The sequence below is a fragment of the Lethenteron reissneri genome, chromosome 50 (genome assembly GCF_015708825.2).
Source record: "Lethenteron reissneri isolate LAM-NWPU_2019-01 chromosome 50, ASM1570882v1, whole genome shotgun sequence".
NCBI classification, from domain to species: Eukaryota; Metazoa; Chordata; class Hyperoartia; order Petromyzontiformes; family Petromyzontidae; genus Lethenteron; species Lethenteron reissneri.
In genome coordinates, this window is record NC_083828.1 from 9888270 (window position 1) to 9908505 (window position 20236).

The following is a 20236-nucleotide window of genomic DNA, read 5'->3' on the forward strand; positions in this document are numbered from 1 at the left end:
GACGCCACATCAGCCTCGGCCTGCGGAACAAAACGATCGTCGTTGGTCGGAGCGACAAGACTCGCAACGACGAGAGAGATTTCGATGTAAAGCTTTCGTGACTGCAGGGAGATTCATCTTCTTGGTTCTTTCGGTAAAGTCAGTAAAAGGAATAATAAAATAATAAAAATAAAACATTATAAATAATTCTCACGTTTCGGCCGGCTGCTTGCGTTGTGGCCGAAACGTCGTGAGCATTATTTTATGTTTTATTTTTTATTTATTTTCCCTTCTAGTGACTTCACCAAGAACCAAGAAAACGAGAGAGATGGTCGAGCACAAATTCCAGTTAAGACGTCAATTTATCCCAGGGCCATAGCCGACTTTGTTTGAAATGAGCCAGTCACATGAGGCATCATCATCACGATCCAGGGGCAGATCACCCGTTGGTGTCCACTGCACGTTTCGTCTTTTGCTAATATATGCTCAAGCCGTGGCACATCTTTCTGGCACCAACCTCTTATGTCATCGTAAAGACATTCTCCACGAGGTCTTCCTCGCTTGCCGGTTCCTTCCATTTTTACCCGAACACACTTTTAATCTTCCTGTTGTTGATAATTGTTTTTTACCCTTCTATCTGGCAACAAAACTGACACCTTTTTACAAGGAGTCATGTTTGCATAGACCACAATACCTGCAGTCATAATGCAAACAAAAAACATAACTCTGATAATGTGCACTGTCCTATCAGAGTTGTGTTTTTTGCTTGCATTATGACTGCAGGTATTGTGGTCTTTGCAAACATGACTCCTTGTAAAAAGGTGTCAGTTATGTTGCCAGATAGAAGGGTAAAAAAAAACAATTATCATATTTTTACTGGCAAATGAGGTTCCCATGGTGCTTCCTGTTGTTGTCCATCCTACATGTGTCCATGCAGTGTCAGTTTCCTTCTCATCACTGCCTGCATCTCTTCCATGTACAACCATGAGGCATAGCACTTTGAAATGATCCTCATCTTCCACTGCGTGCATCTTAGCCACACTAATTGGGTAACGGGGAATAAATTGCGACAATTAATTGTGGCAATTCATTGAATTGTGTAACAGTGGGAGAGCCAGGGGATGTAAAATAAATAATCACACAACTCATACTGATGAATTCGCACATGGCAAGACAACCGAATACATATTAGGGTGTTAAGATGTAAAAAAAAATTGCCAGAAAGGGTAAAAACCTATTCTTATATTTTGATACTGGCAAGTGAGATCCCATGCAGTATTTGTGACCGCGCGATTGTAAGCTCGCAAACTGCGTGATGTATATACTGTATATTTCATTCACATTGGCATCCACGATGAACATCGTTCAGTGAGACTGAAGGGTAAAGAAAAATAAACTACCCACAGTAGGGGAACACAATACAAGTCAACATATTAACTAACAAAATAACTAACCTTGTTTGTCTAAATACCCCTAATAATACTAATATAATTCCTCTGCCAGTTGTTACCTGCTTCCACAGGCAAGTGTGGCGATTAGTGCAAACCTCAGCCCCCCCCTCACCCCCCATGCTTTACACAAAAGTGTGTGTGAAGCAACGTCATCATTCTCTGTCTTCTAAAAATCACACCACGCTTTAAAGCTTTCGTGACTGCAGGGATTCATCTTCTTGGTTCTTTCGGTAAAGTCACGTAGAAGGGAAGTAATACAATTATAAAAATAAAACATAATAAAATAATTCTCACGACGTTTCGGCCACAACGCAAGCAGCCGTCCTCAGGTGAAAACCAGACGCTGTTTCCCCGACAGACCTGGTCTTCACCTGAGGACGGCTGCTTGCGTTGTGGCCGAAACGTCGTGAGAATTATTTTATTATGTTTTTTTTATTATTTTATTACTTCCCTTCTACGTGACTTTACCGAAAAAAAAAGATCACACCACGCATTATTAAAAAAAATAACCATACTTAAAGTAAATTACTGAACATAACCACGGGTATCGTATTCCTCCTCTTCTGATTGTGCACGTAATGCCTAAATCTAAAGCCACTGTTAAAATAATTCCTCTCCCATGCCATGTCGGCCGTAAGGGTTCTTTGAATATAAACGGTGCTGGACTTTAAACACTGGTGTGGGTAATTGGTGCTGGGGGGGGGAGGTTTAGATGCAGACCTAAAATTACACAATGGATCTTGCTGTTCTGCACTATGCTGCCTACATACAACGCAGTCTATCTAGGCCAGGGGTCGGCAACCAAAATAACAAGAAGAGCCATTTCTTTCCAATTCGGTACAAAATTCAGTATTTCAAGAGCCGCAATGCATCTGAGTACATACGTACTCATCGTCAAGAAGCAGCCCGTAAAGAGCCGCATGCGGCTCCAGAGCCGTAGGTTGCCGACCCCTGGTCTAGGCTCAACGCTGCTCCGCTTCTGAGAAAGGGCACATTCTGGGTGATACGGCCAAAGGCCAAGGTACTGTCACCATTACATGGCACTGTAGGAAATTATCAGCAAATAAATCAGTACGTTACTGAAAGCCTAGTCACCAATAACCATACATTTTACCCTCAAGTGTGAGGTCAAAACTATGCCATTATCCGCACCGCATTCTTTCGACACCAATCACTTACTGAAACAAAACCCTACAACATCTGCTGTATCATGAGGCCTCCTTTGCCAGCAGCAAAATATACTAATAGGGCTTTTCCCCTTTTTTTTCTGGCAACAAAACTGACACCTTTTGCAAGGAATCATGTCAACATTAACCACAATACTTGCAGTCAAATGCAGACAAAAAAACAATACTCTGATAATTTATGCATTGTCCTTGAAACTGATTGGTCCACACCAGAGACAGCTTTGCTTAGAGCCTAGTCTCATATGTGTTCGACCAGATGACGCCAAAAAGGTGTCAGTTTTGTTGCCAGAAAAAAGGGGAAAACCCCTATTAGTATTAACATCTGCTTTGCCACACCCAATGACTCAGAAATGCAATTAAGCCTTGTGAACATGCAATAACCGAAGTGCCAGTGTGTGTGTGGAATGAAAACAATGTTCAACTGGAGAGATGCATGCCAAGTCTATCTTGTGAAATTAAAGGCTCATCGGCAGATGCACTGGAGTGAATTATTACACTGAACTGACAGCGTGAGACAGAGAGGAAGACCACATTTTTTGGCACGAAGTTTTGAAAGTGCATTTTTGACATCTTTGTCAAAAACTAAATGTTAGCCCACCCTCCTCATCTCTGAAATGTAACCAACAATACTTGCAATACAGGTATTGCTGCCGTCTACAGCAACTTCCTTAAGGGAAATGCTGCCAAAGCCAGCACGGTTGGCTACGTACGGTGCGATAGAAGTTCGACACGCACAGATACGAAGAACCGAGTTATGGAGCCCTTTGTTAATAAACGCACGGCGCAATGTTTGAAATACTGCGAAACGTAAACAAAGAGTCACTTTAAAAAAGCGGTGGCGTTTATTTGAAATTTACACCACTGGTGGTAAAGAGTTATCGGTAAATCGCAAAATTGCAGCGTCTTTTGTGGTTTTTTTTATTTGCAGCATCTGCTTGTGACAAATCGCCTGGAATGCACCCGATCTGGTCGCACCTCGGCGTTTGAAGGGTTGAGTATTCGGATAGGCGACCACCACACCTCACACACAAGTGATTTCGGGCAGCAGGGGCAGTGGGGTAAAATCAATTGTGCTAGATTTGAAGCTTTCGTGACTGCAATGATTCATATTCTTAGGTTTTTTCGGTAAAGTCACGTAGGTAAAAACATAAAAAAGTAAATAAAATAAAAAAAAAATACATTTTTTTATTTTATTTTTTTTTTACTTTTTCATGTTTTTACCTACGTAAAAATAAAATAAAAATTTTTTTTTTTTTATTTTTATTTTACTTTTAATGTTTTTACCTACGTGACTTTACCGAAAAAACCTAAGAATATCAATTGTGCTGTAATTTTGGCCACATCTATGAGCCTCCTCATATTCAAACTCCCACTGACCACGACCTGCATCGTATGGGGGGCTCATCTAGCCGTGGATTGACAAAAGGACTTTACACGTACAATATGCAGCATCTACGTTAGGCCATGCTGTTGCACCTTGATATAAAAGCAGACATCGTCTTATTACAGTATCTACCGCAGCTAAAAATGGTCTTAACCGTAGAATAATCAAATGGTGTCAAAAGTTAAATCCTGGTCATGTATTGACCCTTCAGCCGTTTTGTTAATCGATAGCTGGATAAGGCCTCCCCATGCAGTATAGATACAGTAGAAAATGAAGATTATACAATAGTAAAACAAGCCATTAAAAACCTCGGCTATGCACTAATTAAGAGTATTTTTTGCATTGTAGTTTTTTCATTGAGTTTGTAAAATTCGCAACAAGAAAAAACGATGTTCATTTCCTTAGCATTAGAGTTAGACCTTTAAGAAATAGCAAGAATAGCCTACAGGAAAAAAATAATCTAAATTCAATAAATAATGCCAAATACAGAGGCCCGGGCCTAGAAGCCTGCGTTGCCACGCCGCTCTCCTAGAAGCCTCTACCGCTTGGGGCGCGCCACACCCGGCAGGGCTGCAGATTGGCTGCAGGGGTGTGCGCTGGTCCCATCACGGACCCTTAACGTGGCAAAGGTGACGTACACACCTCCTAATTGCAGTGGCGTGCACCAAATTAGACTGCCAACTTTTTTTTTAGTGTTAATTACATGTTTTCCACCAAGTTGGAAATTATAGCGTTTGGAAATTATTATAAGTCCCACTTCGTGTGGTGACACAATGTCAGGATTTCAGTTCAGTATATTAAGACGGGTTCAGTGGTTACTTTAAGATGCATTAACCTTTACAATCTACCGCTTCACGGTGACAAATAATACCAATCGCGTCGTAATGTCACAAAGTGAGGTGAATTTACTGCAGAAAGGGGGATCAGGTAACGAGCGAATGGCCACTGGATGTACTCTCCCTCGCCACAGTAACGTGGAAATCTCGCCGTTTGCATCGCGTAAGCAAGAACTCTTGGTCAACTACGGGCGTTAAAAGCTGATTCTGTGTGCGGTGGCATCGGCAGGTGAAGTTAGACAAGCGAGCTCGTTCTAACCTCACCTTCGCATTCACCTTTTGCCCTTTCTGGAATTATCAACTGCTTATGCTGCTGCTGTTGTTGTTCATGATCATTGTGATGATCATGATGATGGTGCTGGTGAAACACTTCATTAAAGAACTAACATGGTTATATGTAAGCACGTACAGGTACGGCAGGACAGGTGAGCGTTACCCCACTACCTTTTGCTCGCTGTGTCTCTTTCTGGAACGATCCGTGGCTGCTGTTGCTTATGATGATGATGAGACCAGGTGAGGGGCTATGAGACCAGGTGAGGGGCTATGAGGAGACCAGATGAGGGGCTATGAGACTAGGTGATGGGGCTATGAGGAGACCAGATGAGGGGCTATGAGGAGACCAGATGAGGGGGCAATGAGGGGACCAGGTGAGGGGCTATGAGGAGACCAGGTGAGGGGCTATGAGGGGGACCAGGTGAGGGGGCTATGAGAAGACCAGGTGAGGGGGCTATGAGACCAGGTGAGGGGCTATGAGGGGACCAGGTGATGGGGCTATGAGACCAGGTGATGGGGCTATGAGGAGACCAGGCGATGGGGCTATGAGGAGACCAGGTGAGGGGCTATGAGGGGACCAGGTGAGGGGGCTATGAGAAGACCAGGTGAGGGGCTATGAGGAGACCAGATGAGGGGCTATGAGAAGACCAGGTGAGGGGCTATGAGGAGACCAGATGAGGGGCTATGAGACTAGGTGATGGGGCTATGAGGAGACCAGATGAGGGGCTATGAGGAGACCAGATGAGGGGGCTATGAGGGGACCAGGTGAGGGCTATGAGGAGACCATGAGGGGCTATGAGGGGACCAGGTGAGGGGCTATGAGGAGACCAGATGAGGGGGCTATGAGGTCAGGTGAGGGGCTATGAGGAGACCAATGAGGGGGCTATGAGGGGACCAGGTGAGGGGATATGAGGAGACCAGGTGAGGGGCTATGAGGAGACCGGTGAGGGGGCTATGAGGAGACCAGTAGTGAGGGGCTATGAGGAGACCAGGTGAGGGCTATGAGGAGACCAGGTGAGGGGTTATGAGGAGACCAGGTGAGGGGTTATAAGGAGACCAGGTGAGGGGACTGGAGACCAGGTGAGGGGCTATGAGGAGACCAGGTGAGGGGGCTATGAGGAGAGCAGGTGAGGGGGCTATGAGACCAGGTGAAGGGCTATGAGGAGACCAGATAAGGGGGCTATGAGGAGACCAGGTGAGGGGGCTATGAGGAGACCAGGTGAGGGGCTATGAGGAGACCAGGTGAGGGGTCTATGAGACCAGGTGAGGGGCTATGAGGAGACCAGGTGAGGGGTCTATGAGACCAGGTGAGGGGCTATGAGGGGACCAGGTGAGGGGGCTATGAGACCAGGTGAGGGGCTATGAGGAGACCAGATACGAGGGCTATGAGGAGACCAGGTGAGGGGGCTATGAGAAGACCAGGTGAGGGGCTATGAGGGGAGCAGGTGAGGGGGCTATGAGACCAGGTGAGGGGGCTATGAGCAGAGCAGGTGAGGGGCTATGAGGAGAGAAGGTGAGGGGGCTATGAGGAGAACAGGTGAGGGGGCTATGAGGAGAACAGGTGAGGGGCTATGAGGAGACCAGGTGAGGGGCTATGAGGAGACCAGGTGAGGGGGCTATGAGCAGAGCAGGTGAGGGGCTATGAGGAGAGAAGGTGAGGGGGCTATGAGGAGACCAGGTGAGGGGGCTATGAGAGCAGGTGAGGGGCTATGAGACCAGGTGAGGGGCTATGAGGAGACCAGGTGAGGGGGCTATGAGGAGACCAGGTGAGGGGGCTATGAGGAGACCAGGTGAGGGGCTATGAGGAGACCAGGTGAGGGGGCTATGAGGAGACCAGGTGAGGGGCTATGAGGAGAGCAGGTGAGGGGGCTATGAGACCAGAGGTGAGGGGCTATGAGGGGACCAGGTGAGGGGCTATGAGGAGAGGAGGTGAGGGGCTATGAGGAGAGCAGGTGAGGGGGCTATGAGGAGACCAGGTGAGGGGCTATGAGGAGAGCAGGTGAGGGGGCTATGAGACCAGGTGAGGGGCTATGAGGGGACCAGGTGAGGGGCTATGAGGAGAGGAGGTGAGGGGCTATGAGGAGACAAGGTGGGGGGGGGCTATGAGACCAGGTGAGGGGGCTATGAGGAGACCAGGTGAGGGGGCTATGAGGGGACCAGGTGAGGGGATATGAGGGGACCAGGTGAGGGGCTATGAGACCAAGTGAGGGGGCTATGAGACCAGGTGAGGGGCTATGAGGAGACCAAGTGAGAGGGCTATGAGACCAGGTGAGGGGCTATGAGGGGACCAGGTGAGGGGCTATGAGGAGAGCAGGTGAGGGGGCTATGAGGAGACCAGGTGAGGGGGGGCTATGAGGGGACCAGGTGAGGGGTCTATGAGGAGACCAGGTGAGGGGGCTATGAGGAGACCAGGTGAGGGGGCTATGAGACCAGGTGAGGGGCTATGAGGAGAGCAGGTGAGGGGCTATGAGGAGACCAGGTGAGCAAGTGTTGAGCCATCGCAGGCTGCCCTCCTCCTCCACTCTAACGAAATCCTCCACACGTTGTTTTCTACCACTTAACACGACCGCGGCTGATGGTGCTGCTGATGAATTTGCTAAAGACGAGACATGTGATGCTGCGTTGGTTGCAACGGCACGAATCAAAACACGTCACGACGAGGAAACTACACACACACACACACGTACGGTACAAACAGGCGACGTTTCGGGCAAACTGCCTCGCTCAACTCTCCCTCACCCCCGACCCCTTCCCTTCCAATATTCCTGCCATGCCGAGGAGAACCCGTAGCCCGAAACGGGACCTCATTACAGAGCTCAGGTGGAGGAGGGCGCTGGTTAGGCAACTTATCCAACACCTTCAACCCTAAGTTAGACAAGATATCTTCTATTTACGTTTAAAAAAATACCACCTACCCACCATCAAATCCCTCATCCTTCTACCACCACCACCATCACCACCACCACCATCACCATCCTCTCTTACTTTCTCTTTGGCGTTAATCTCCGAGTCCAACAAACTCTGCAGTCTCGACACGTTGTCTTCTGTCTCGTCGGCCCTTTCCTGCAGCGCTCGGATCTTCATGCGCACCACCTCCACGCAGTTCACGACCGTAGTCATGGCCGCGACGTTCCGCCACCACCACCACCAACAGCAGGAGCAGCAGAAACCCACACGGCCAAAAGCACCGCGACCCCGGAATTCAACTTTAAACCTTCGCAGGAGCCCTATAGTGCAGCTGGGCGGTCTTCTCGGTAGGTTTTGCTTTAAAAAGTTAACAGAGTTGTTGTTGTTGGTGGTGGTGGTGGTTTGGTTGTTGTCGTCTTGAAGCTGTAACCGCAATGAATGCCTTGTGGTGGCTGTGGTTGTGGTGGTGGTGGCTCACGGCTACCTGGGACGGAGGGGAGGGGTGGCGGGGGGGAAACGCCTCGATGCGGTGACGTCACGGGCCCGCCCTATAACCCTCATCACCCACAAAGACAAAAGAATCCACCACGTGTAGCCTTCACAGACTGTAGGGGCAAGTGCTGTTGGCGAGCACCTATGAAGGCCCGCACGGCACACGAGGGGGGGGGGGGTGGCCAGCACCACCACGCCCGGCCGCCTTTGTCTCCCCCAGGTGGCAATGTTTTTTTTTACGCACCACACCAGGTATTACTAATTTGAGGCTGAGTCGACCTAGGGGAGAGCCCAGCACCGGTTCAGATACATCGTCACCGGCGTTGTCACCGTGAGCGGGAATCGAACTCGGGTCCGCCGGGTTCGTAGTGCAGCGCGCTAACCGCTATCCCACCGCTCCCCACACGCAGCCACACACACACACCCATTCATTAGTCACCACTCAGGAATTCAGTCGAAAAGGTATCATTCATTCATTCGTTCGGGGTCTTCAAAGTGAGGCGCTGTTCGTTCATTCATTCACTCCTCGCCACACCTCAGTGCTGTATTGAAGTGAGGTTTGCCAATTCATTTAAAGCGAGGTTTGGCTACGTACGGCGCGAAAGAAGTTCAACATAGGTATACATATGGGGCCGTCCATAAATGACGTCATGCGATTTTTGACGATTTTTGACCCCCCCCCCCCATCGTCACACGGCGTCACAAAAAGTCAGACCCCCCCTCAAATATGACGTCACAAAGCTCTGCCCCCCCCCCAAAATAAAACAAGCTTCAAATCGCTTTAAACTATTGTCATTGTAGTGCGTGTTTAATGTGGCGCTGCACTCTGATGTTGTAGGAGAAAACATTTATTAAAAAGTCTATTTAATTAAGTAGAACGTGTTGTCTATATTTATTTAAAGTTGCGCATTTTGATGTGGCGTCACATTTCTCAACCCCCCCCCCCCTCGTCACACATCGTCACAAATGTCTGACCCCCCCCCCCCCCAGGTGCGTGACGTCATTTATGGACGGCCCCTATATACATACAAGCGAGTTGTCAATTCGCGGACTAACTCACACGAGGTCTAATTAATCACTGGGGTATTCAATTGAGGTGTAAGCCATGCACTTAGGTACGCAGTCAAGGCGTAATTAATTAATTTACTCACTTAGGTATGAAATTTGGGTGTCATTAATTAATTCACTTCGGCATTCAGTAAATGTGTTATTCATTCACTTAGGTATTCGGTCGGGGTGTAATTCAATTACATGGTTAGGGGCCGTCCATAAATGAAAGTGTACATTGCCTCGGCGAGGGTGTTATAATTTATCTTCTTGGTTCTTTCGGTGAAGTCACGTAGAAGGGAAGTAATAAAATGTGTTATAATTGTATTCCTCTTTTCCGCGGGTACCCCCCTGTAGTAGCCTCGCACACCACCAGGGGTCCGTGGACCACAAGCTGGGAATCGCTGCTCTATGCCACGCGTTCGACAATCCAAGATAACTAGATAAAAGTAATAAAAATAAAACGTAATAAAATAATTCTCACGACGTTTCGGCCACAACGCAAGCAGCCCTCAGACCTGGTCTTCACCTGAGGACGGCTGCTTGCGTTGCGGCCGAAACGTCGTGAGAATTATTTTATTATGTTTTATTGGTATTATTTTATTATTTCCCTTCTACGTGACTTTACCGAGAGAACCAAGAAGATGAATCCCTGCAGTCACGAAAACTTTAAATCGAAAAAAAATAGATACAAGTACTTTTGGAAAACAGATGATATTTACTGTATTAAATATTGTAATAATTCCAGTAGCATCGTTAAATGTACAGGCCCTTATAAATCAACTGCTGATTAATAATCATATTCTGATACAGTTTGTAATTCCCACAATATTTCGCAGGCATGAATGACCCCCATGACTCATGCTGTTTCAGTCGTAGGAGTTGTTTGACCATACTTCACCACCCTGGCCACTACGGTTTGGTGAAGGGTTTAATACATTATGGGGACCTCATTTGCCAGTAAAAATATGATAATTGGTTCTTTACCCTTCTATCTGGCAACAAAACTGACACCTTGCAAAAAGGTGTCAGTTTTGTTGCCAGATAGAAGGATAAAGAACCAATTATCACGGTTTAATACATTTTAAGTTAACTAAACTATTTTATTTGACCAGGTAAGGCCCACTGGGCTATATAGCTCTTTTTCAGAAGCGACCTGGCCACAAACGATAGCTCATAAAAGTGGCTTATCACATGGAAATGTATTGCAGCCAACTGCTCTAAACGCATGGATTCCAAGTGTGGAGGGAAACACTGGAGGGCCTGGAGACAAATCCACGCGACCACGGGGAGAACGTGCAAACTCCAAATATACAGCAGGTGCCAGGGTTGGGATCGAACCTACGACCTCCATATATACCAGGCGAGATAGTTAAACATCTCGCCACCACGGCACCCCTAGGTTTAGCAAAGGGTTTGGCGAGGGTTATCCAGCACTGGTTTAGCCGTATCACTCGCCACCCATGTTGGCCGTAGCCGGGGAATTCAACTCAGGTGGCCGGGTTCATAGCGCGGTGCGATAACCACTCCATCACCCACCGCTGCACCCACTCCTATAAATACCTCGGCCTGTGCCCAGGTTTTTGCTCAAGCATGCCCTTTTTGGCCGCGTCAAGTTGGATGAGCCTCTGTGGGCTCTGCGCGCACACACGCGCACGGCTCAGGAGGCCATCCCCACACCCACTTGCCGCGTCTTAAATAGCAGCAGAGTTGAACCCCTGCACTCGCTCACTCCCTTGGAGGGCAATTTTTTTTCTCTCTCTCTCTCTCATCGTGGTCAGCGAAAACCGAGAGAGTGCCGCTATAAATAATCCGTGCACACTCAATAGACCGTAAATAACAATTACGAGATGCGAAAGTTAATTTTGAGAGGAGGCTCGCCGCAACGACATCTGCCGGACCAGAGGGCCTTGTTGGGTTAAAATCGAGGGATGACTTTCAATTTGGATAACAAATTTACCTCCCCCCCACCCGCTCCAATCTCCCGGCAGGGGTTCCAAATCCCCAATTGCTGCAAATGCGAGCCACTTCGCCTAATAAGGGATTTTTTGCACCTACCACTTGCAAAATGTTCACTTTGACAATTAACCGCGGCCAGTACACGAAGGACTGATCACCCGTAGACAATAATTATTATTAATCCACGTGATTCATGCCTGGCATTTATAATCGTGGGCTGGCTATGAGGAATGACGTCAAACAAATCATTGCAGTGCCCTTTAGTTGAGATACCGTTGCATGTGGATGTTTCATTAATCTAAATTGTAATATGCCACGTTTAGATGAAATGTTTTTTTAAGTTGTTTTGAATGTGTTTGGAAAATCACGAAGCCGCCATTTAAAATACCATTGCATTGGCGAGCGCATGTTCAACATGATGAAGATATCGTACTCGGCGTGCATATAATGTGCACCTTAAATAACCTGAGATGACATACATTGCCGAAAGCAGACCGCTGCACTGCTGTTCCGTATTCCAGAGTCAGGTTAGAAACGTTGCCTTCAGTTGCACCGTGCTATTTGTAGAGTACTTGTAACGATATATTAACAAACATTTGAAGTCAACTATATACCTCTAGATTTCCAAAGTATAAAAAAACCCATTAGTATGACCTCTTCATCGTCTGTCACCTTGTTAAACTCATAGGCCATCATTCACATCAACTTGCATCTTTATCTGCGTGACATTTTCGCTTTGTACTCCGTGCCGTTTAAAACGAGATAAGCCATTGTAATCGGCGACGGTTACGGATTAAGCAAAAAAAAAACCAAATCACGCGCGCACGCACTACAAATATGCCCATCCCTTCTGTTTCATCTTGGAGACCAGCAGTGACAGGATTACCATGTAAAGCCTTGCGCTAAAAATACGAGCCTTGCGCCTGCAAGGGGCAACATTCTCAAGTCGTATCGCCTTTCTGCAGGCCCGCTTCATCACGCCCGCTCGCCCAGATGTATGCAGGCCTGACAAGAAGGAGGGGAAGCGGTGATGGTCCATTGGGGGGGTGGTGGGGGGGGGGGCCCTAAACAGAAGTTATATTTGGAGGGCCCTCCCTGTCAACGTATCAATATCCGAGTGAGATGACGCACCCACGAGATGGACTATCCAGAGGTCCCTCTAGTGACGTGATCAATCAATTGCAGGGCTATCTATGTAACTTTTTTTTTTTTGCCGGAGAGGCTAAAGCCTATTCTTATTTTTTCACCATTTTGATACTGGTGAAAAAAAGAGGTCCCATATGAATAACTGCTCAACCCGAGCTATGGTCTAACACTGGTGGTGAGACAAGTCCATAAAGAAGGCCGTCTCTGGTGCAGGCCAATCAGTTTCAAAGACAATGCGTACATTGACTCGAAGCTTTCGGTAAAGTGACTTTACCGAAAGAACCAAAGAGTAATGCACACATTATTATCAGAACATGTTTTGTTTGCATGTTTTGGCCACAGGGACGAGTGGTTAATGCAGACTTGATGCCTTGCAATGTGCCTGTTTGGCGATTGAACATCTGAACACCTCCTGTTTTTTATATTCTTGGTTCTTTCGGTAAAGTCACGTAGAAGGGAAATAATGAAATCATAAAAAATATTCTCACGACGTTTTGACTGCAACACAAGCAATCATCAAATTATTTTATTATTATTTCCCTTCTACATGACTTTACCGAAAGAAACAAGAATTTGAATCCCTGCAGTCACGAAAGCTTTAAATCAAAATTTAAAAACCTCCTGTTTTATTGGCAGAAATGGTAAAGTCAATTGCAGAGCTGCACCTTCATCACCAAGACCTTCGCGAGTGAGATCACAGAAGGCATGCAGACTTCTATTGAGATGATAGGGTGAAGGCAAATGCCAGATGCGGACATCGTGGACGTGAGAGGTGAATGGGATTGTAATGTCCATTAGCCTTTTATGTTTGTTGGGATTTTAGTTGACATTTGATGCACCCCTCGTTTTGTTTCACGAATCCAGCTCCCCGCCCCCCCCCCCCCCTTTGAGCTACTTGGGGCACTTGGGGCACTACGCTTTAGAGCTGTGTGTTGATGCAATGTAACCATCGGTAGGCTTTCTCGAGCGATATTATTCGTAATAAATGTTTATTTTCTGGCTTTAATCGCCAGCGAAACGTCGTACTCGAATTGTAAATGTTGTGGGTTTACTCTCCAACACACCGGTGTGCTGTACAAGTAACTAATCGGCACGTTCTGTTTACGTGACAAACCTTACTAATTAGGCTTTGTCGGGTGGTGATGGTGGTGGTGGCTTCACGACACATTTATATTTACGCGATCTAACCCAACAAAAAAAATCCCTTATATCAGTATTACTATTACGTGTGTGTGAGCGTGTGTTTATTCCTAGGTCGACTTAGCCTCAAATGAGTACCTGGTGCGGTGTGTAAACCTTGTCACTTGGGAGACAAAGGCAGCCGGACGTGGTGCTGGCCACCCACCCCCTCGTGTGCCGTGCCGGCCTTCGTAGGTGCTCGCTAACAGCACTTGCCCCTACAGTCTGTTACAGGCTACACGGGAGGTATTTGTATTTTTTGTGTGTATGTTAGTTCCTCGTGCGTATCCACTGCATGGGTTGCTCTGCGTTTGCTCTACTCGGAGCGGCTGTCAAAAGTCCCCGAGTCTAATTTCCCCTCCCCACCACCACTCTCGTACCTCGGCGTTGTCCCCACGAGACTCACGGCCCTGTATACCTAGCCGTGTTAAATATATTATACAGCGGCGTACAGGTGTGTTTCCTCTTCATAGGCGGCAGGTGCCGCCATAAATCAACAGTGAGTTCAGATTGGGTCGCCGATTACAGCCCTTGCAGTTGGAGGACACGAGGCTGGGGGGGGGGGGCCGCCAAGGAAGTTGAGCTGCTGCCTCTTCTCATCATCCGGCGGTCGCCTGATGATGCTGGTTGCGATCACCGACGAAACGTCGTTACACGAATTGTAAATGCTGCAGTGGGTTTACTCTCCGACACGCCGGTTAGTGCTGGACTAGTAGCGAATTGGCACGTTGCGTTTGCGCGACACAGCCTTGCTAATTAGCCGTGTCGGGTGGTGGGCGGGTTTAACGACACATTTAGATTTAATCGATCCCACCCAAAAACAAAATTGTATTACGAAGCCTCTTCTGTTATTAAAAAACATTTTGTTGCCGAGTTCAGACTTAAAGGCCCCCACGTGCCAGACGGCACAGCAACGTCGAAGTTGGGACTTCGATTTCGAGTCGAACCGCGTTTCTTGAATCGAGTGAGGTTGCTGCGAGAGCTTGGGGGGCACGGTGGGGGGGGGGGGGCACGGTGGGGGGGGGGGCACGGTGGGGGGGGGGGGGGGCCAAAGTCGAGCTGCGCGGAAGAGAAAGAGACCTAGGCGTGAGCCGCCGAAGCTGGATTCAGACGCAACAATTTGAACCAACCTGGACGGCATGTGGAGGGTCATGAGCCGCATAAGCTACGGTGCTATGATTAAAGTTTGTACGTGGTGACACACAGATTCAACAACTTGTTCTTCTTCTTTCGTACGGCTGCTGATGTAGGCGCAGAGCATCAACTACAATTTCACATTGAGGGTGGTCAAGCCAGACAACGACCGCGTCCGGAGCAGCGGACTGTATCATCGCCCGCGATGTCCCCTTCGTATTTGTGGATTGGGCGTCGCGTCGTTGTACTGTGTTTCTATGCTCCCACTCCTAGTCTCCCCGCGTTCACCAACTCGCACTGGCCCAGCGTGGCGAAGTGTGGTCAAATAACCCCTCCCTCCTCACCCCCCACAGAGGGCAGGGAAAACCCCCCCATTGTTGTACTGTGTTTCTATGCTCCCACTTCTAGGCTCCCCGCCTTCATCAGCTCGCACTGGCCCAGCGTGGCGAAGTGTGGTCAAACAACCCCTCCCTCCTCACCCCCCTCCCTCAACCAACAACTCCCATGTCATCGGGAGGCCCTCGTCCAGATTGGCAACGAATCGATTCTCGAAAATCGAATTGTGCCCCCGTGAATCCTCACAACGGAGTTTCCGGTTCGGTGGGGTGTGCCAGCCGTGCGCGCCTCCAATGAGAAGTTTGAACAAAATCGCCACTACTCTTAGTTTTTTCGGTAAAGTCACGCAGGTAAAAATTGAAATTAAAATTAATAAAATAAAATAATTATTTATTAATTTAAATTTCATTTTTTACCTACGTGACTTTATCGAAAAAACTAACAGTATGAATCCTTGCAGTCACGAAAGCTTCAAATCTAAAATCGCCACTCTCGAGCGAGTGGCCTGTGGCGTTCACACGCAAGAGCCACCGGCCACAGGGAGGGCTTTCTCTGCGCGACGGCGTTGGCAGTACACAAATATGAACAAAACCTGCACGGCCCTTCTCGGTCTGTCACGTAGTGAACTGAACACTGCCTGGGAGACAGCCCAGCTGATTGAGAAAGAGGGCTCCCAGTATGGATGGGAATCGAAGTTCAAATCCTGGCCAGAGTTAACTGAAGTGTCTTGAAATTATGATGATGATGATATTATCGTCAGCGTCGTCGTAATTTTCAAAACGTTCACCGCCTAATGAGGCTGCGCCAAAGGTGGGTGCAACGATTGCGTCGATTGCAAGCGATTTCGACGCTCAAGATCTGTTGCGTAACAATCCATTATTTTACGATGCCCGGTAATTATATTGCGAATCTTACCTTTGGGGCTCCTGAGACGAACAATAATACAATTGAGACGTAGGAAATAAGAACGCGGGAAAAAAATCTGGTCATTAAAGGAATCGTGACCCCCCCCCCCCACCCCCCAAATCATGATAGGGCATTCATTCATGACAGGGTGAAGACGAACACTCGTAACGGTTATCCAACGGAGAGACTTGGCAATTATCCTTGCCGCAGTAATGTGGAATTTCCCCCACCGATTCAGTTCTGCCAGGGTACATGCGCACCGGCCGCCTCGCCTTCCCATAACTGAGTTGCTCTGACGAGACCCGGGGTAGCGGTGAGTGACAACCAACTCGCGGAGCCAGCTTTGTCGGTCCATCTTAAATCGACACGCGGTCGGTCATAAGTTGTGACTCGAGCGGGCAGCCCTGTGCCCGACACTGCAACTCTTGTACCTGCTCGTCCTGTAGCCTGTAACGCGGTGCTGCACACAGGCCACGTGTACACATCCCCACGGAAATAATCGAGAGGAATTAAAGAGAGAGAGAGAAAAGAATAAATGTTGTTTCAAATCTTCTACAAGTCTCAATCAACGTAGTTTCCCAGTAGGGAGAGATATTGCCAACTGGTTTGACCCAATTACGCAACACGTGAGCACATCTTGAAATTCGGCAAATTTCGACCGTGATACAGCACCCACAACACGTGGGCCTCACTCTATTTCAAATGACGTCACGGGACCCTTACACCCCCCTCCCTCCCCGCAGTATTAACCAGGGCAGCCGTACGGGCTTGAACCGGCGAAACCTCCGCCACGAGCGGGCGGGCGCTACCCTTTCGCCCCCCCCGGTGACAAATAAGGCTGTAGCCGAGCCGGGAATGCGAAGACTCCCCCCCCCACCACACCCAGCCCCCCACCCAGCCCCCCACCCAGCCCCCCACCCAGCCCCCCCAACCCCCTGAGTCTCGGGAGATGTTTCTTTTTCAAATCCTTTATATTAAGTTCACTTGCCTGCTTGCTTGCGCGCTTACGACCGTGCAAATCTTTCGGTCGTTTTTTAACCCACTTCCCGTGATCCAATCGAGCTGACATTTTGCACACAGACTCGTTGTGCGTGACAATTTATTTTCGTGAAAAAAATTCCATAATTTTCCACTTTTTAGGGGAAAAAAACGAGTTCATATTTAATTTAAAATACCAATGTGATAAAAATGAAACCCCTACTCAAGAAAAACAGAAATGGATAATAAAATAAAACCGATGCCACGCATATAAAGGATTTATAGTGAAAAACTTTGTTTTTACGGGTTAATTTTTTTACTCACGTCAGCCGCTTTCTTCTCGGCGACCTCAAGCTTCTCCTGGGCGTCCTTGAGGGCCTCCGAGTACTTGTCCAGCTCGTCCTCTGTCCCCTTGAGCTTCTTCTGCAGAGCCACCAGCTCATCCTCGAGCTGCGTGTCGGCGGGCGAGGGAAGGAGGAGGGATGGAGACAATGTCAGGAATAAAACCACCACGAGATAAGTTGTTTTGCAGCGCACACCGGCGTGATGTGGAACAAAGCCACGAATTTTGCGCTTCCGAAATCAAATCAAACCGACAATTGTCGATGTTTGGGTTGCATCTATCCGTGCGGGGCTTGGAGTGTGATATCTGATCGTGGGGTATTCTACGGGTTCTCTGGATTTCTTCCGCGCGAAGCCAATTGATCTTGAGCAGAATTGACCGAACATCCCAATGCAAATAATGTCATCGATGATTTCCCCCCCCTCGTTAACTTATATCGCGTTAAATGACAAACCGATGGGTCACTTTAAATTTATTCGATTGTTTTTTTTTCTTTACAGCCGACCACTCAACTATGAAAGAAAAAAACCTTCACAAAATATTTGTGTCGCCGTTGATAAATGTTTGCGTTGTCTCCTGAAAGTGTCGCTGGAAAAGGGACTCTAAACGAATCTTTAGAAATCCCACGGCTGCGATAGATTTGTTTGGAAACCCCAGTCTTGGTGTCTCCCCACGTTCTATATTTACTGCGTTGAGCAATTCTAAACGAACGCAATTTTATTTCGGGGGGAATTAAAATATCACGACAAAATCTTCCATCTGGACGACCAGATGTGCCTACGCTAAGGGGCCTCTGTGCGATCTAATTCACTCTTACACACACGGATGGGTTATTTATAAACGTGCAAACAAGTAATTGCGTGCGATAAAATAAGGATCGTTTCGCAAATATGACACGCAGCGTCGTACGCGTTACACCGCCCACTGTTTTCACTTCTTCAGCAAGAAGAAGTCGACGAAGAGAAAACATAAATGTCCCCACGTTTTGAATCGCTTGCGATTCTTTCGCCTTGAAAATTTGCGTCCGCGACCCTCCGGCGGTGTTTTCAGGTTGCACCGCGCGGCGTTCGGGGCACGGTGTCCGACGTTTCGTTCCACGCGCGCTGGGAGCTTCTTCAGGACCTCCCCCCCCACCTCAAGTCCGCCAAGCTCCCCAGCACGCGGAGGGAAACATTTCGTGCCCGAACGACGTTTGAGCGACAAAACCCGAAATCACAACCGATAGCTGTGTAATAAGATATCTTAAAACACACACACACTCACACACATGCACACGCACACACATGCACACGCACACACATGCACACACGCACACTCACACACACGCACACACACGCACGCGCACACACACGCACACATGCACACACACGCACACACGCACGCACACACACACGCACACAGACGCACACACACACGCACGCGCACACACACGCACACATGCACACACACGCACGCGCACACACGTACACACACACGCACACACAATGCACAATAAGCGAGCACAACTCTGCCGGCAAATACATAACTAAGAGTCGACGATCATGGCCCAAAAGAGCAGCGTCTTTGGTCTCACGCAACACGTGGGCGATGGCTCTGCTCGGAGCGCATGAAACCATGAAGACAACTCACGAGCTGGAAGAATGGTGGGGGGGTCTGGCACAAATGATCGCTCGACCCGACGGGAAGAGGTGAGACTCTACCTGCTTGGTCTTCTCCTCCGCCGCCTTCTTGTCCGACTCGGCCTGCTCGGCTCTGTCGATGGCGTTCTCCTTGTCCAGCTTCAGCATCTGCATCTTCTTCTTGATGGCGTCCATGGCTGCGGCTGGTGATGGTGGGCAATGTGCTCACGCGACGAAAGTGAGGAGGATGAGGGAGGATTGACGGCTTCGGACCGTGACTTGGCCGGCTGCGGCTCAGCGAGGCGAGTGAACGGAGCAAGCCATGGTGCCGTGCAGATAAGCGCAGGGCAGGGAGGGTGGGGAGGCGGGGACCTCTGATCTGACCGCCCCCCCCCCCACCACCATCACCACCTTCCTAAATCTAAAGGACATTTTTGGAAGTGGCCGCGTCAGTGGCCCTACCGGCCTATGGGAATGCGGCAAAGGGCCCGAGCGCCGTCCGGGGTCGCGTTGCGCGCTATTTCGTCGGCGAGTGGACGCTGCGGTGCCCGTAAACGGAACGGAGGGGGGGAGTGGGGGGCGCCCTGATTGACGGGCACAAGAGGCCAACCCACCACCACCAGCACCACCAGTACCACCAGCACCACCACCACCCAACCAACAAAATCAACCGGACGACCGTTCCGACCCCACCCCACGACGGCCGCTACCTCGACCCCCCCCCCGCCCCCCCCCGGGGGGGGCACCGTGACCCTCGGCGTGCACAGGGAGTCCCGTCTGTGTTACTGCGGCCGTGTAATCGTGGCCTGGTAACGCTACGCCAATCTTGCGGGTCCGGCACACACAGAGATAGAGAGAGAAACGTCAAGCCTTCCACTTGTGACATCTAATTTATTTTGGAGATTAACCCCCACCCCCAACCCCCAACCCCCAACCCCCACCCCAACCCCCACCCCCACCGCAAGACACCACCACCACCCCCCACCCAGCTAGAGTTCGTGACATTCCCAAAAAGACAAAGATCCCCCGTGTAGCCTTAACAGACTGTTGGGGCAAGTGCTGTTAGCGAGCACCTATGAA

The 20236-nt window shown here is 48.9% G+C and overlaps 1 protein-coding gene across 1 annotated transcript in view; it reads right to left on the reverse strand.

The window, feature by feature from the left end:
* LOC133355030 (tropomyosin alpha-1 chain-like) overlaps positions 1–19499 on the reverse strand; it is a 20036-nt gene extending 537 nt beyond the window's left edge. Inside the window, exons 1-3 of the mRNA XM_061572286.1 lie at positions 19238–19499; positions 17519–17644; positions 4–20 (exon numbers count right to left, since the gene is read on the reverse strand). Of these exons, the coding sequence (XP_061428270.1) occupies positions 4–20; positions 17519–17644; positions 19238–19351 (257 nt within the window). The 5' untranslated portion in view covers positions 19352–19499. The remainder of the gene's footprint in view (positions 1–3; positions 21–17518; positions 17645–19237) is intronic.
* Between the last annotated feature and the right edge of the window lie 737 nt (positions 19500–20236).